At 46.0% G+C, this 16,924-nt stretch overlaps 1 protein-coding gene across 6 annotated transcripts in view; it reads left to right on the top strand.

Moving 5' to 3' along the window:
* UBR4 (ubiquitin protein ligase E3 component n-recognin 4) overlaps positions 1-16,924 on the top strand; it is a 2,945,062-nt gene that overhangs the window by 332,401 nt on the left and 2,595,737 nt on the right. For all 6 annotated transcript variants that reach the window (XM_069611069.1, XM_069611071.1, XM_069611072.1 and 3 more), the window contains exon 12: positions 7,937-8,036. In XM_069611069.1, the coding sequence (XP_069467170.1) occupies positions 7,937-8,036 (100 nt within the window). The remainder of the gene's footprint in view (positions 1-7,936; positions 8,037-16,924) is intronic.

Consider the following 16,924-nt stretch of genomic DNA (forward strand, 5'->3'; position numbering starts at 1 on the left):
TCTCCTGAATACAACAAAACAGGAGAAGAAACCGCTTCCCAGCATCTACCACCTCAGCTAACCCGGAGCGACACAAGCAGGCAGCACACACGGCACGAAGGCAGTGGGACAGCCTTCATTGCACAGCCATAAATCTGAGAAGGAGACCCGCCTGCACCTGCAGACGAGCCACCTACGTGGGAGGTCATAACCCATTGAAAGAGCTTAATAAGGTAGAAGGTAGCGGTGGGGGAGGCGTCCAACATAAGGCAGCACTGAAAACATTACTGGAGCACAAATTGTGGACGTGGGCCTGCTACAGCAAGACGTCGGGTCCCTGGCCGAACCAGTGAGCACTGCTGAGCAGCAAGTGCAGACAACATCACTACCGCCCAAACCCAAATGATAGACGTGCTCGATGGACGTACTCTTGAACACATGGTCGAAGACACAGAAGGGAGCGCTCGAAGAAACTTGCGTATCATCGGATTGCCAGAGGGAGAGGAAGGCAGGATCCCCACGAACTACGTGGAAAACCTATTATTGCAAGAAGTGGGTGCAGGAGTACTATTGCAAGGCTTCCCAGTGGAGAGAGCCCACAGGGGGGCCCTGACCAGAAAACCCCCTCCCGGAGCTCCCCTGAGACTCATGATAGCTAGAATCATGAACTTTAAAGACCGGGAAAAGATAACATTTTCAAGAGATGGAGGCGCGATCACCAGAAACGCCTCATGGTTAGCAATCTACCTGGTCTACACTGCACTAGTGCAAAGACAAAGGGCATGGTTCGGACCAACAAAGGAACGCCTCACGAATGCGAATATGCGATACCTGCCACTATAACCTGCTAAATTGAAAGTGCTACAATATTGGCCGAACCCATCTTTTTGAAACTACGGTAGAAGCCCATGAATGGATGGACAAGCAAGGAATACCCCAACTAAGAGCCAGGAATGCACATGATAAGAATGCACCCCAGTTAGACAAAGGCGGAAGAGACTGGTAGGAATTGACAAAGCAGAGAAGACACCGAATATGAAACCTGAGACCAGATGGAATATGTAGCAGGAGATGGAGGAGGCAACTCCAAGGCTGCCTCGATGGACGCCAGGACGAATGACCCCACAGACCCAAAAAAGTTAGATGCCAGTTCAAAGGCATCACACTGCGCCGAGCCAGCCTCAGGGAGCTGAGACTGTGCAAGAAAAGCTGCGGAGCCTGAGCAGAGGGAGGGTGGCTGGAACAGTTAACGTTTGTTGGTTGAAAGGTGGCACGAGAATGGGAGAACACATCAGAAACGACAATGTGAAGGTGCACAAGACAAAAAACAAAAACTCATGAGGGGGAAGGATCATCAGACACCTGAGAAGCGAAGGAAACCAGCAGATACCACTCTGTGTAAAGGTTGAACACCGAGGTAGTGAGAACAGTAGTAGGGGACGCAAGAGCAAAAAATAGAAGAAAGGGGAGGGAAGCACGCAGATGAGAAGAAAAGGAGCCCATGGGAATGGACAGGCCACAGCATGAGCTGCCAACGTGAATCCAGAAGAAATGCGCATAGCCGCATGGAATATACGAGGACTAAATAATTACGTCAAGAGGCTGAGGGTGTAGACATGGTTGAACAAATCGAAAGTGACGGTGGCAATGCTGCAGGAAACCCAACTGACGAGATGGAGAGAAACCGTCCAAGATAGCAAAAAAGTGGGAGGGCAAATGTATGGATTGACCTATTCCAACTATGCCAGAGCTGTGCTAGCTTGGGTGGCCACAACGTCCTTTTTCAGCTCATAACACAGGAACAGGACAAGGAGGGCAGGCTAGTCATAGTGCACGGACTGTGCTTGGTGAATACATACGCCCCAAATCACAATGCAACAACTTTAAGACGCTGGCACATCGGCTAGCCCCTTATAGGGAGGCGACATACATTTTGGCGGGTGACCTTAACTGCACACTCAACCCGATTTTGGATAAGTCCGACAACAAACACAGGAAACCAGCACCACCGGCGAAAGCGCCACACACGATCTTAACCCAACTAAAACTAGAAGATATCTGGAGGACAATGCATGATGAAACTGGGGGGTACTCCCACTACAGCGGCCCACATGGCACACATACACACATAGATTATATTTTCACAGGGATTGAAACACTGGGAGAATGCACAGACCTAAACTTCAGAGCAAGAACACTCTCAGACAATGCCCCGCTGTTGGCGTCATGGCAATACACACACAGGAAAGCCCCTATACCAATGAGGCGATTGAGAGCCGAAGCACTATTGGATAGTGAGTTCCAAACACACATGCAGGATATGATAGAAGATGACCACCATAACACGGGCAGTGTGGACAGGTCTGGGGACCCTATGGGACGCTTTCAAGGTGGTGGCCAGGGGAGCGGCGATAGGGAAGAAAGGGAGTATTCTGGGAGAACTAGCGAAGGTAGAAAAGGACACAGCAGAGGCGGAGAGACAAGCAGGCATAACTGGGAAGGAACCGGCTGAATTAATATCACAGTGTAACACTATATTGGAGAAGCTGGGGAAACTAGACTATGGGAAACATGTACAGAAATGACATGCAGCGGGCAATAAGCCGAGCAGACTCCTTGCCTGGTTAACCAAACAGGAAATAAAGATACCTTATAAATGCAATAAAAAACAAGTCTGGGGAAGTAGTGAGAACCCAACAAGTTATTAACCAGGTATTCTCGCAATTCTACGAGACTCTGCACTATCAGAATCAAGAAGCAGGTGTTTGGGAAATAGGCAAAGCCCTGACCCAAATAGAACTACCAAAATTAACAGATGAACAGCGGGAGATACTTGAAGTACCACTCACTGTAGAAGAACTAAAAGTGGTAATAGATAATCTTCCAACAGCCAAGACCCCGTGACCCGATGGGTTGCCTGCAGAGTTTTACAAGAAATACAAGCAGACGCTAGCACCTAAACTGCTGGAAGTCTATAAAGAAGCGCACGCACACAGGGACAACTACCAGATAGTATGATAGAATCATTACTCATACCCATCCTGAAACCAGGGAAATCTCCTCTGGAGTGTGGTTCATACAGACCACTCTCCATGATCAAACAGGATTGCAAAATCCTGACGGCGACCCTGGCTTACAGGCTCAAACAGGTCATAAACACGTTGGTGTGAATTTGGATCAAACTGGATATGTCCCGGGAAGAAACACCATTTGGAATTTGCAGAGGCTGCACCACGTCATATACCAGACTAACCAAAGCAGAGAGGAAAGTGCAGTGGCGTCTTTGGATGCTGTCAAAGCCTTTGACTCTAGCTATTGCAAGCACTTAAGCACTTTGGAATGGGGGAGGGCTTCCTGAAATGGATCAAGCTGTTATACAGGGACTCCAGGGAGAGGGTTAAGATGGGCAAACACATCTCAGTGGCATGGAGAAATACACAAGTGCACAAAACAGGGATGCCTGCTGTCGCCAATGCTCTACATATTGGCCTTAGAACCATTAGCAGTCTTCCTGAGAGCGGAGTATGGCGAAGCAGGAATCAAAATAGATAATATCATCCATCTAGTTTCCCTGTATGTAGACTACATGCTCCTGTATGTCAACGACCCATGAGAGAATCTACCATACTTGTTAGATGTACTAGAAGCATTTGCCAAGCTGTCTGGCATATCCATCAACAAAGAGAAATCCTCCCTATACTCCCTAGCAGGACTGAGACAGATTAGCACAGACCCATTGCCAGATTTGGGCCTGACATGGGTGCCGCGCACCTTCCGCTACCTAGGAATAGATGTATATCATGATCCTGCTGAGGAGCCCAAGGCTAACACGCAAGTAGCGCTAGAGAAAACAGTAAAGTCCATGACATTCTGAAAGACACTGCCACAAGTGATGATAGGAAGAGCAGCCTTGCTGAAGATGACGGTACTACCCTGCCAACTGTATTATTTTACAAACGTACCCCACAACATACCTGGAACATTCTTCAAACAATTGAACACAATAAAAAGGGCATTCCTGTGGGAGGGGGAAAGGAACAAACTTGCACTAAGCGCATTGCACAGAGACTGAGTCAGGAGGGATCAAGCTGCCGCATTTTTAACTATACTACTTGGCGGGGCAGCTGCAATTCGTAGCACACTGGCTAGGTGATGAGATATCCATAGACTCGTTGCTACTGCAACCAGCACTACAGCACTGCTATCTGAAGGATGCAATATGGATGGAAAAGTCCATAATCCGAACACTCCCCACCCTAGCCAAACTGGGTATGACCGTGTGGAAAAAAGCGTGGAAAATCCAGGGAAAACAAGACCCCTGCTCTGTGCAGATTCCACTAGCAGGACTGGCAAACACCCGACCAGTAGCTCTTGTGGCTTACCGAAGACACTGGGACGCTAAGAGAATTACACAAGTCAGGGACTTAGGGAAGGAAGGACAATGGGTGGAATTTCAGACTTTAATAGAATAATATGAACACATAAAGGCCAATTCATGATATACAGCAGCATGGTAAAAACAATAAAAAAAAGATCGCCAGATCTATCCGAGGACACCGAAATAGTAGACATTGGATGCATGGTATGACGTGGCCAAAGGAGGACACAAGGTGCCAAGACTGTATGAACTGCTTCTGAGGAGTCACAACAAGCAAGAACTGCCGGCAAGATGGAAGTTGGAAACGGAGCTCCAAAAAACCTTCACAGAAGAAGAATGGGCAAGAGCCTTGCGGTACATAAAGGTCTCCAGAAACGCGAGGTTTAGGCAAACGCAGCTCTGTCACACAAAGGGCATACCTTACCCCTAGCAGACTATCCAAGATAGAGAGCAAAACAACACAAAGGTGCCCTAGATGCGCAACGGAAAACGCAGACATGCTACATATGTTCTGGGCCTGCCCAGTAACAACGAAATTCTGGGATGGCCTTAAGGCAAGAGCAGCTGAAAGCGGAATTCAAATGCAGGCATTGTCACCGGAATCTTACCTGTTGGGACGTTTCCTGAGAGCAGGCAAGCCAAGAGCACACTTAGCCAAAATGAAAGACCTGATGCGCATTCTGGCAAAGCGATAGCTTAACACTGGGCCGACAGTTGAGGAATGGTGGACAGACTTACAGCGATGGACACTGGCTGAAATAACAGTGTGGACCACAGCGCTGCAAAGCGGGGAAATAAAAGCAGTGATAAGATACTAGCATGGCACTCAATGGTACAGGAACTGTTGGCATCCAAGAACGGAAACAACAAGGACAACCCCAGCGAACAAGAAAATGCAGGCAGACGCATGAGAAAGAGGAGAGCGCCAGTAGGATGTGACAAGATCAGTACGGAAATGGATGAGTGTAGAAGATCAGGAACATGCGCCAAGACGTTGAAGCTGTTAGGTACTTCCGGAACGTTATGCAGTATTGAATGTTATTTGTTGTGTGTTGGTTACGTGTTGTGCAAAAAAAGGTGTATAAAAATAAAATCATTGGGCCTGATCTGAGGGGGCAGTTTGGTTGGGGTGAGGGATGCGAGGACGTTGGAGATCCAGTGTTTGAAGAATTTGATTGGGGGCGTGGGCATTCCTGGAGGGAGAGTGCTGCGAGGGAGTTAGCTAGATCCGGGGTGATAACTACTTTCTTCCAGAGTGGGGGTGAAAGGTGTGGCGGTTGGTGGTGGCCGGGCAGCGTGGCCTTGGGCACAGGCTGCAGTTGAGTGTTACGGAGAAGATTGCGGAGTGATCTGTCCATGTTTGAAGGGGCGTAGAAGCAGTGTGAATATGATGTTTAGCACTAAAGACTGCATCAAAGCTGTGGCTTCCAGTGTGGGTGGGCGTAGAGATGGTCAGGTTGAAGGCTTCTAAGTTGTCTGTGAGAGATCGGGTCATAGGATTTGAAGAGGAGTCAAAACAGATGTTGAAATTCCCTAGGATTGTGAATGATGGATGTAGGCTGAAGCAAGTTGTCAGAGCGTCGCTGAGTGCGTCTGCAATGTTTTTGTTGAAGCCGGGGGGGAGGGGGTGATGTAAATGAGTAGGAAGCTGTGCGAGGTGTACGGTGAGGGCTGGCGTTTTACAAGAAGGAATGTTGTGGTAGCTGTGGTGTTCTAGATAAGGAGGGAGATTTGAGTTCTTTCTGCAGACTAGAGACCAAGGCCAAAGAACAAGCCTAAATCTCAAGGCACAGCCATATTGGGGTACTAGCAATGTTTAGAAGCTATACGCAGTAAACGCGAATGTTAAAACTAAAAATAGTGCAAAAATTGTAAACCTGTTTCTGCTGCCACCAGCTTGTCTTTAAGCACATATAAAAGTAATCCAAAATCCCAAGTGTAAGAAGCTAGGGTGATACAATCATGTGCATGTTTCCCTGCATTACAAGATGCTGTGTGCAATGTTAAAAAGTCGCACAAGGGAAACAGTTTCCCAGAACTAATCCGTTTTCCCATAACAAATGAGCAAAACGCAAGGAGGGCTTTACTTCCCTTCAAAAAGTCAGAGGTTCAAAAACAAAGCAAAAACATTGGGGGTCTATAAAATCTATGTAGTGTAAGTTGCTGAAAGAGAAATCTTACCTAACAAGGAGGATTCCTCTTATCCAAAATCTGCGCCTGAAGGAAGTCCAAGCCCACCAATGGTAAGGATCTGCACCATTCAAACAGCCAGTAGTTGTCCAATCGAGGACACCTCCTGGTTTCACATCCACCACAGTAGCAGACTTTTTGGCGAATGTGCACACCAAAAATAATGCAGGAAACTGTAAATATGCAGCTTTTCTTTAGGCACATAAAAGTAACCAAAAATCCCATGTGTAAAAGGTAGGGTGATACAAATGTATCCCCCAATGTACTGCATTGAAAGATGCTGTTTGCAATGTAAAAATCCAAGAATTCAGCTTCCCAGCACTGATAGTCTGAAGGACTGATCAGTTTCCCCCTTGACAAATAAGTAAAAGGCAGGGGAAGTGAAGCTGAAGGCTTTACTTCCCTTCATAAAGTCAGGACAGTGATAAAAACCAAGCAATAAGAATGGGGTTTCAATGGAAACTGTAGAGGAAAATTTGCAAAAAGAAAATATTTTCCTAACCGGCATGACGCCTCAATATATACTAGCCTAGACGTCCTGTCTGGCACATAGATGCATCGAGCGGAGCCGATGCAGAAACTGCGCTAGAAACTGATGTTCCCCCTACCGAATCTTCATCTATCAAAGAACATTACCAAGTAATGTATGCTTCTCTCATTTGGTATCAATGAAAATTGTGTGCTATACATTTTTACTACCCGATTGCACCTCTTAAGAGATGAGCCTGGGCTGCTCAGTTACATTGCCACAGTGCTTAGTGAGCTTGACGGAATCCCAAACTCAGGAAAAAACTCTTAATGATTATGACCACAGGGCTTAATGCAAATCTCCGCAGGATACCCATCCCAGGTCCAGACCTTGCACCTCTTACTCTGAGCTTCCAAAATGAACTGAGGCGTGACTGTCACTACAATGCAATGTGAGGTTCAGAAACTGCATAAATTGCAGTTGGTGCTTTTCTGCCAATGTGTTCATGAGTTATTTATTTTCCTTGATAAAACTTTTTCTTCCTTTTCTAAATGTTCAATTCTTAATTGGTGTATAATAACAAAACTGTGCCGTTTCAGGACAGCATGTTTTGTTTGAATGTTGTGATAAAAAGAGAGATCACCAAGTGTTGTGGGTTCTTCCTCATTGTCTGATGTATGGTCCAGTGTTCATGAATGTAAGGAGTCGAACTAAGATAAGTATGCACTTTTTTGTGCTTATTTTCTTTTTAGTAGTGAGGTTTTAATCCACTTGATTGAGGCCTTTCTTATACATAATATGTGGGTTACATTTATCTTTAAAAACAGGCTACAATTCACATGTAAAGTCTGTAGTTTTCTGTATTAAGAAAAGAGTAGTTGTTAATGTAATGCTTTTTTCTCGTTTGCCCTCCTACTTAGGCACCAAGGGTTTGGAATTCTATCAGTCGTGCTTGCAAACCATGCTATTAAACTGCTCACATCACTCTTTCAAGACCTTCAAGTGGAGGCTCCCCATAAGGTGAGTGTTGTAGTTATTCCACCTACGGTTTCCTCAACTTCATAGATTGCCTGATGCTCTTACACAAGCTGTCCTCTTCAAGACACATTTAGCAGATACTGGGACCATAATGGTGCTCATAACTTGTATCCGCTATTCTGTGTTAAGATCAGACTTTAATAATTGACTATTTCTTTACTATGTGTAGTGTTAACAATATATATAGATTTTCTTTTTTTTTTTTTTTTTACTGCTTTTCAGCATCATTCTGCGAGACTGCCAGCATGTTGAGACTTTTTTTTTTTGGTCCAGATCCCTTTTAGGCATGTTACATTTTTACTCCACTTGCCCCTTTATCTGTGACTCATTTTTGTGACGGTACTGGTCAGTCCCTAACGGTGCCAGTAAGGTGGGATCAGTTCATCCATTTTGCCCTTTTTTGTACACTTCTGCAAGTGCATGGGTTCTCGATTTGCACTTCTTTGGGATGCTCCAAAGGAGGCTGGTGACGGCAAGATTGCATTTTGATATTTTTGTTATGTTGGGCATTTGTATAGCACATTTTATTAATGTTTATCATTGGTATGGTCTCAAGTGCTGTGGGTTGATTGCCCTTGGGGCTGTTTCTAACTCCAATGTAGGTATTTGGCCATTTTGCATGGCTAAAACTGCTTCATTAAGCCTGGTCTCCTAAAGCCACTGGTTTTGTTAAGTCTTCCGGTAGGAAATGGCCATATGTGGTTAAGGAAAGATTTTATATGTTCTGCTTTCTCTCCCTAGACCACTGTTGGGTAAGATTTTCATAAATATGAATAATCTTCCTTACCTGTGTCAACGCCAGAACTTTTTGCTTGGACTTGGTAATTTTATCCTTGCCCCTAGGGGAATGGGAATCTCCCCACCACCGACCCCCACCCCACACCTAGTCTTTTTTTTACTCTCTTTAGTGGTGACCTTTTTATGTGTTTTAGGTAGAATTTTCATTGCTGTGCTAATTCCCTTCAACCTTAGAAGCCCCCAGCTCTTTCGCTGGATTTGGGCTTGTGATTTTTTACTCTCGAATGAGTGGTGCTTTTTTTATCACTCCCTCATGTATTATTCCTGACTAGGATTTTTGTGTTTTACAGTTTTATGGAGTCTGAAAAACTCCATAGGCATCTGCTTTTTGCATAGCGACACACAGCACCTTAGGTGCAGTGCCACTAAGAAGTCACTTGGAATTCTCTTAATGTTTTCTTGGGTGAACTACCATTCCCAAGAATCGTAAGATGATCCCTGTCTTATTAACCTTTTTCTGTGTCGGACCTGCACACACCACCCTATGTGGAGTGCTGGGGGGTTACTTAGGAATTCTCTATCCCACGTCTCATGTGACATTTTTTGTCAACGCCAGAACTTTTTGCTTGGACTTGGTAATTTTATCCTTACCCCTTGGGGAAAGGGAATCTCCCCCCCCAAGCTGTAGCGAGGAGGAATCCAGCTGGAACATTTTTCTTTGAATCACAGGTACTGTGGGGGGGTTGGGGTTTTCACCTTTTAGCCATAAGGTGTGCTTCCTATCTTGCAAAATGCTTTTTGGAGTTGATCACAACTCACCTGCACTGGCCTAACAGCTTGGGCTCTCTACAAAGTTGTTCACTTGAGTCACAGTGAATTCTTCTGAACTTACTAACTTTGTCAAGACTTTATGTAAGAAGTGCGTCAGATCTATTGACTTTGTCCATTGACTTTGGCCTTCCTGGCTCCCCAAAGAAACTCCTCACCTATTGGCTTAGGCAGTACTTGTTCCCTCATAGGTTGTAATTGTTGGCACTATTATTGCTGGGATAAAAGTTTACCTGTTGAAAGTATGTTCTAAATATTATTCTAACCTTTCCTTTCTTTCACAACTCAATAACTGAATTGGTAACTGAATTAAGCTCCATACTGACCGTTACTGAATTCACTCCCTGTGCTGGAACATGTGTTGGCATAAGAAAAGTCTTTACCAACTTGTATTGTCTTTTTTAAAAACGGAATCTTAACTTTGAATGTTATTAGTAGATGACGCTTTTTAAAGAATTCTTATTTAAACCTTCTTTATATTATAAAGAAGTATTCATATACAACTTTCAGTGTTACGGCTACTTTGCACTTAGTGATATCAATTGTACAGCTCACTATACCCCTAAGGTGGGTTACCTAATACAAGAAGATACATCTTGTGTAGTTCTCACCAGTTGGACTGCACTCATTCTTACCCAATGGACTCTCAATAGTGTTTGAATTTATAGTTCCCTATACCTTTTGTGCTTAGGCTGGGTGTTATGCAATAATTGATGTAGTAACCCAGTGGGGGACCACACAACCCTTGTCCTCTTGGTGTTGGGTAACCCACCTATTGGCATAGGCATGTACTACACAAGTTGGTAATGTGACTGAGCAGCCAGGCTTATCTCAAGAGGGGTTTGTTTGTTTAATCCTTTATAATGCGCTCCAGACCCAAGGGTATCGGGGCGCAGCAGTAAAAGGATATGCAAGGCTTGGGTACAAAGGTTACAAGATGGAAGCAGGAGTGGTACATATACAGGAAATGGATAAATCGAACCGTTACAACATGGAGAATATATACAGTCTATGTATACATATCTGTATTTCTGATGCTTGTATAATCTGCTTAGATCACATGCTATGCATAGACCGACATCTAGTGGAAGCTGCGGAGTATTAGTTGTTTTTCGAAAATGTGTGTCGAAATGGGGTGTGCCAGGAATACTATCCCTATTGTGACGTCCCCTGTACCCATGATCCCTCACGCGTGTGGGTCCCTCAGATGTTTTTTTTTTTCCACCATCGTGAGTGGTCGCAAAAATATAAGCAGAGTCCTTTTTTAGGCTTACGCCGTTGAACTTTAATAATTAAGTTAGTGTTTCTTCCTGTCCTTTGCCGATGCCGTGACTCGACGCAGTGAAGACTGAAGAAGACTTTGAAGCTGACCGTCGGACAGAGACTTCGAAGGCGCCACCCGGCCTTGGAAGGCCTTTTCGGCCTCAGCCTTACAGTAGGGAGCCTGGGGTGTGGTCATAAACATGTATATTCCCACACTTTACCATAGTCGCCCAGCTGCCTGCATATATTATGGAGTGCACTCCCTTTAAGTTCTGCCCCTCCTATAATGGGAAGTTCACGTGAGTCAACAAGCATAGGGTCTGTAACCTCTGCTTGAATAGAGACCACGACGAGGTGCATTGTCGGGCTTGTAAACTACTCCGAATGACAACCCTCAAAGACAGGCAAACTAAACGTTGAGCCAATCACGCCATGCAGGCCGAGGCCTCCATGTACGTCGAAGAGACATCCAACAATGGCATTGACGCCGTCCTTTCAGATGGTGAGGGTGACTGGGAACCTCCATGTTCCCCAGTGCCAGCCTCCGACCCTAGCAGACAGGCCGGCAGTCCTGTTACGGGGAAGACACCAGGCGGCAAGGGCACCACACTCTCCCACAAACACACACCCCATAGCGATGCGAGTAAGGTCGCACACCGAGAGTCGACGGTGAATGGCAGATCTTCCGATTAGATGTCCTCTGGGTGCCGTCGCTGCATGACAAGCCTGCCAAGACAAAGGTCACCCGCCTCAAAACTCCCCTATCCGGCCCTGCAACGGCAAAAGATGCCGCACAAGCCATCCCCACGGTCGAAGTTCGGCCTACATCCGGGGACAAGCCCAAGGAGTCGTCCGAAACCCCCTCTTCGATCCCAAGCTCCAAAAAATCGTCTAACAGCAGGGACCATAAGAGACGGAGAGAGACAAATCTAGTTCCTTTAGAGAGAGGGACTCACTTAGCAAGGAGAAAGCTAGGGAACAACCCTCTAGCCAACATAAAAGTATGACCTTACAGGACACTATAGTAGTCTGATAATGCACAACAGCCTGACTCTATCAATCTTGAGGAAGAAGAGGAACATACCCCCTCTACCCCCACTCCTGCCTCCTCCGACCCGGGGTTTATACCCAGTTCAGCCAGATGGTCTGCACAGGATATTGACAGAGTTATGAGTCGCATGACCTGTTTAGCTAACTTCTTTGAAAAACATCCACATGTTCTGGACAACTTGGCCTCCACGCCTCCCACTACACAGGTGTCTGGTTCCAACACAACACCTACAGCCTCTCAGTCACAGGCATCAGCTGTACCGTATAAAGAGAGATCTCTTCCCCCAGTAGAATTGGCTATTGAACCACCACATAAAACTCATCACCTCTCCTACGACCTTTATGACCAGGATGTAGGGGAGGATGAATACTTAGACAAGGGTGAACCCTATTATGGTGACATAGAGGGTCACAACGCCGGGGGGAGGACTATCAAGACCAAGAGGACACTGAGTCTGTGGTTTTTGCGATGGACTCTCCAGTCTCGCACAACCCTCTTTTACCAGACTCCCCGGTGGAAAACAAGCCACTATTCAATGATATACTCATAAGGGCTGCAGAGCATTTCGGCATCAAAACACAAGAGGCCCAACAGGACAAGGATTTTGCAGAGAATATGTTGGGCAATTAAAAAACCGGCAACCCAATTTATCCCCCTGCTAAAATCATTCCAAAGAAGGATTCAACCTTCCCTAGAACTTCCAAACTATACCAGGGCGGTGAACCCTAGGATCGAGAAACTCTTCAGACCAGCACCTTCTGACCCCTTATATATAAGGGGCCAACTTCTACCTGACTCTCTGGTTGTTACAACCACCCGCAAGAGAGCTGGTACCCCCTTGGCCTCCTCCGAAGCCCCTCCGGACAAGGAGAGCAAAAAATGATAAGCCATGGGTAGGAAGATAGTCCACTGCAGCATACCAGACGCGTATAGCAAAAAATTCCACCTTGCTATCCAGCTATGACTGCACAAAGTGGGATGAGGTAAAGGCCCTAGTCGAGTCAGCGCCAGAGCCATTAAAGGCCAAACTCCTTCTGGCTGCTGAAGGCAGAGCTACCGCAGGCGTCCTAAAAAATAACTTAGACGCAGCTGACAACGCTCGGCGCGTTCTTGCAGAAGCCACCATTTTAAAACGCCATGCCTGGCTTAGGCAGTCGGGCTTTAAACTTGAGGCTCAAGCTACCCTTCTAAATATGCCAGTTGAGCAGAACGTATTATTTGGGAAAGCGATTGAAGACGACCTCAAATCCTCCAAGGATGAATATGAGACCCTCCAATCCCTTGGCCAACTGATTAATAAACAACCAGGCCAAAGAGGTGGTAGTCATTTTCGTCGCTTTTGGGGGCAAAGCACGTAGAGAGGAACCGGATACAACCAAAACCAAGGTTCCTCTTGGAGTACCAATCAAGCCACCCAAGGTTACCACAGGGGTCAGCGCAGGGCCCTCAGAAGGAGAGGCTCCCCCACCAGAGGTGGAGGGACTCCCTCTAAGCAATGACTCCCTGCTACAGGTCCCCTCGCATGCCTCTCCAGTCTGGGGATGAATATCTTTTTACACGCACGCATTGGAGGGTATAACATCGGACAAATGGGTGTTGACGGTGACTGGGGGTTATTGTATAAAGCTTCACGGAAAACCGTCATACCACCCCCGCGCCAAAAGAAACCATCGCAAGAAGAACAACTTATCCTTCTAGAGGAGGTGAAAGCTCTACTCCTCAAGGACTCCATCGAGGTTGTGCCACACAAAGAGGTAAACGAGGGTATTTATTCAACGTACTTCCTTGTTCCAAAAAAAGATCGGACCATGCGCCCGGTACTAGACCGGCACCCTGCAAACAAATGTGTAAAACCACAAAAATTTCGCATGACAACGCTACAAGAAGTAATCCCTCTGTTAAAAAGGGGGGATTACATGGCAACATTGGACATGAAAGATGCCTATTTTCATATCTCAATGTTCCCAGCGCAGATGATTCTTGCTATTCAAAGTAGCAAAGCAACACTATCAATTCATGGTGCTGCCCTTCGGAATAGCCTCAGCTCCAAGGGTGTTCACCAAGGTACTGGCGGTGGTGGCAGCGCACCTACGCAGGCCCAGTGTACCCTTTCCTGGACAACTGGCTGATCACGGGATAAAACTGCCATCTTTGCAAAGTAAACACTCAAAGGACAATAGACCTTCTCTTCCAATTGGGCTTCTCAATAAACGAGAAAAAGTCAAGTCTGATACCAAATACATCAAAACAGTTCCAAGGAGCTTTATTAGAATCAAAAACAGGCTTATCCTACCCTTCCATGGAAAGAGTGCAAAATATGCTTCGGCAAATACCCCATTATCAAGCCGGTCTCCAGATAAGCGTGCGCAAAGCAATGCGCCTGCTAGTTATGATGGCATCATGCATTTACCTAGTCCCCCACTTGCGCCTGCTCATGCGACCAATACAGGAATGTTTTGCGAAACAATGGTCTCAGGCAAGTGGTCAGTGGGACGATCTAGTGGTTGTTTCGCCAACACTGGTTCAGAACTTACGCTGGTGGTCAAGGGAAAGTCTACTCAAGGGGAAACCCTTCCACGAACCGGAAGCACAAGCGGTCGTCACAAGACGCTTCCCTTTCCGGGTGGGGGGGAGGAGTGGGGGGGCGTACTACCTTCACCACACGGCCTGTGATCACATGTGACTGCACAGAAACACATAAACGTTGTAGAGTTATTGGCAGCCCTCAAGGCCCTACAAGCCTTCGAAGAACACCTGACGAACCTGTCGGTACAAGTCCTAACAGACAGCACCACCACAATGTTCTATGTCAACAAGCGAGGAGGTACACACTCTGCAAATATGTCCAAGCTGGCACTGAAAATATGGAAGTGGGCACTCAGACCAGGGATGAACCTGTCTTCCCAACATGTTCCAGGGATACTGAACACACTAGCGGACTCTCTCAGCAGAGACCCTCTACCAGAAGAGCATGAGTGGAAACTACACACAGACGTCGTAGACCACATCTTCTCACTTTGGGGTTACCCCTCTCTAGAGTTGTTCGCTACAAAAGAAAACAAGCAATGTCCAGACTTCGAGTCCAGGTTCCACACTCAAAGGGGAACACCCTATGGATGAACTGGTCAGGGGTATTTGCTTACGCTGTTCCCGCGACTCCATTAATCAGCAGGATAGTGAACAAAATACACAGGGAACAGATGACACTCATCCTGGTTGCTCCTATGTGGGCGAGACAACTCTGGTATCCATATCTGCGCAAGCTGGCGATGTGCGATTCCCATCAAGCTCCTGTACCAGGTCAACCTGTTGACTCAACACGGGGCATTAACGTTACACACACAGCCTCACTCTTTGAACTTGGCAGCATGGCTCCTGAAGTCAGAGTTCGGACACCTTAATCTTCCACAGCAGTGAATGGACATCCTAAAGAAAGCACAGAAGCCAAACACCAGACACTGCTATTTCCACAAGTGGAAGAGATGTGTCCTTTGGTGCCAATCTAAACAGATCAACCCCATAGAGTGTATGCCATCACTCATTCTTACTTACATGCTCCACCTGTTGGATTCAGAGTTGGTCTGTAATTCTCTTAAAGGCCACCTAGCAGCTTTATCAGCATACACCACCTGTCAAAGTAAGATCTCATGGTGGAAAGTGCCAGTCATCAACGCTTTTATGGAGGCAGTGAAAAGAATACATCCTCCAGTCTCTAACACCCAACCTGGTTGGGATCTAAACGTAGTACTAGCAAAACTCATGGGACCCCCCCTTCGAGCCATTGCAACAGGCTACCCTTAGAGACACTACCTATAAAACTGCCTTCTTAGTGGCTATCACTTCGATAAGAAGAGTCAGTGAGATCCAAACCTTGTCAGTGCAGGCCCCCTTCTTCGTCATCCATAAAGACAAATTGGTTTTACGGACTCACCTTGGGTTTTCACCTAAATGTATTTCAAAGTTTCACATAAATCAGTCTATTGAGCTCCCAGCCTTCTTTCAAAAGCCAACTAGCTCAGCTGAGGTCAAACTCCACACACTAGATGTGAGGAGAGCGGTTCTCTTACGTAGATAAGACCAAACCGCTTAGGAAAATGTATCGACTGTTTGTCTCCATGGCTACAGGCAGACAAGGAGAGTGTGTTTCAAAGAGAGCAATCTCCAAATGGATAGTCAAATGTATACAGTTATTCTATTCATTATCAGACAAAACCCTGCCCTCTACACCTAGAGCCCACTCCACAAGGGGCACTGGGGCTACGTTAGCCTTTCTTGCAAACGTACCATTGGACAACATTTGCAGGACAGCTACATGGAGCTCAGTTCACACCTTCACTCGGCACTACTGCATTGACACACATTCCAAAACAGATACACGGGTGGGACAAGCGGTTCTAAAGCATCTATTTTCCGCAACTGCTTCTCACAACCCACCACCTTCGCATAACACTGCTCGCTAATCTATGCATAGAATGTGGTCTAAGCAGATTACGCAAGCATCAGAAGGAATACATTACTCACCGTAATCGTATTTCTGGTGCTTGTATCTGCTTAGATTCACATGCTAGAATACAATTATCAAGTTATGTAAAGTTAAATGTTTTAACAAAGCAATTGATAATGCAATCTCTTTTCCCGCAGACAACCTTAGCCAAAAATCTTGCGTGGTAATACGTGAAATATCATACACAAAGTTTGCAAAGTACTTCTGCCTCAATGTTAAGGTGGCGGAAAAGACTATCAGAATGTGTTTCAGATCCTGCATTAGACCTTCACATAAATTGCAGACACCAACAGAGGGATCTAACTTGTGCCATATACGAGTCGTCTTGTTGGTTTTTATCAAATTAAGATGAAAATGTAACTCTTGTCACCAAGTCATTTTTTTTCCCCTTGTTTATGACTAAATGCGCAATAAAAAAATAAAAATAAATAAGTGTAGAGGAGGCGCCAAGTACCCCTACCTCAACCGTCCCGCCCCTTTTATCTG

The sequence above is a fragment of the Ambystoma mexicanum genome, chromosome 8 (assembly GCF_040938575.1).
Source record: "Ambystoma mexicanum isolate Mex_15411 chromosome 8, UKY_AmexF1_1, whole genome shotgun sequence".
NCBI classification, from domain to species: Eukaryota; Metazoa; Chordata; class Amphibia; order Caudata; family Ambystomatidae; genus Ambystoma; species Ambystoma mexicanum.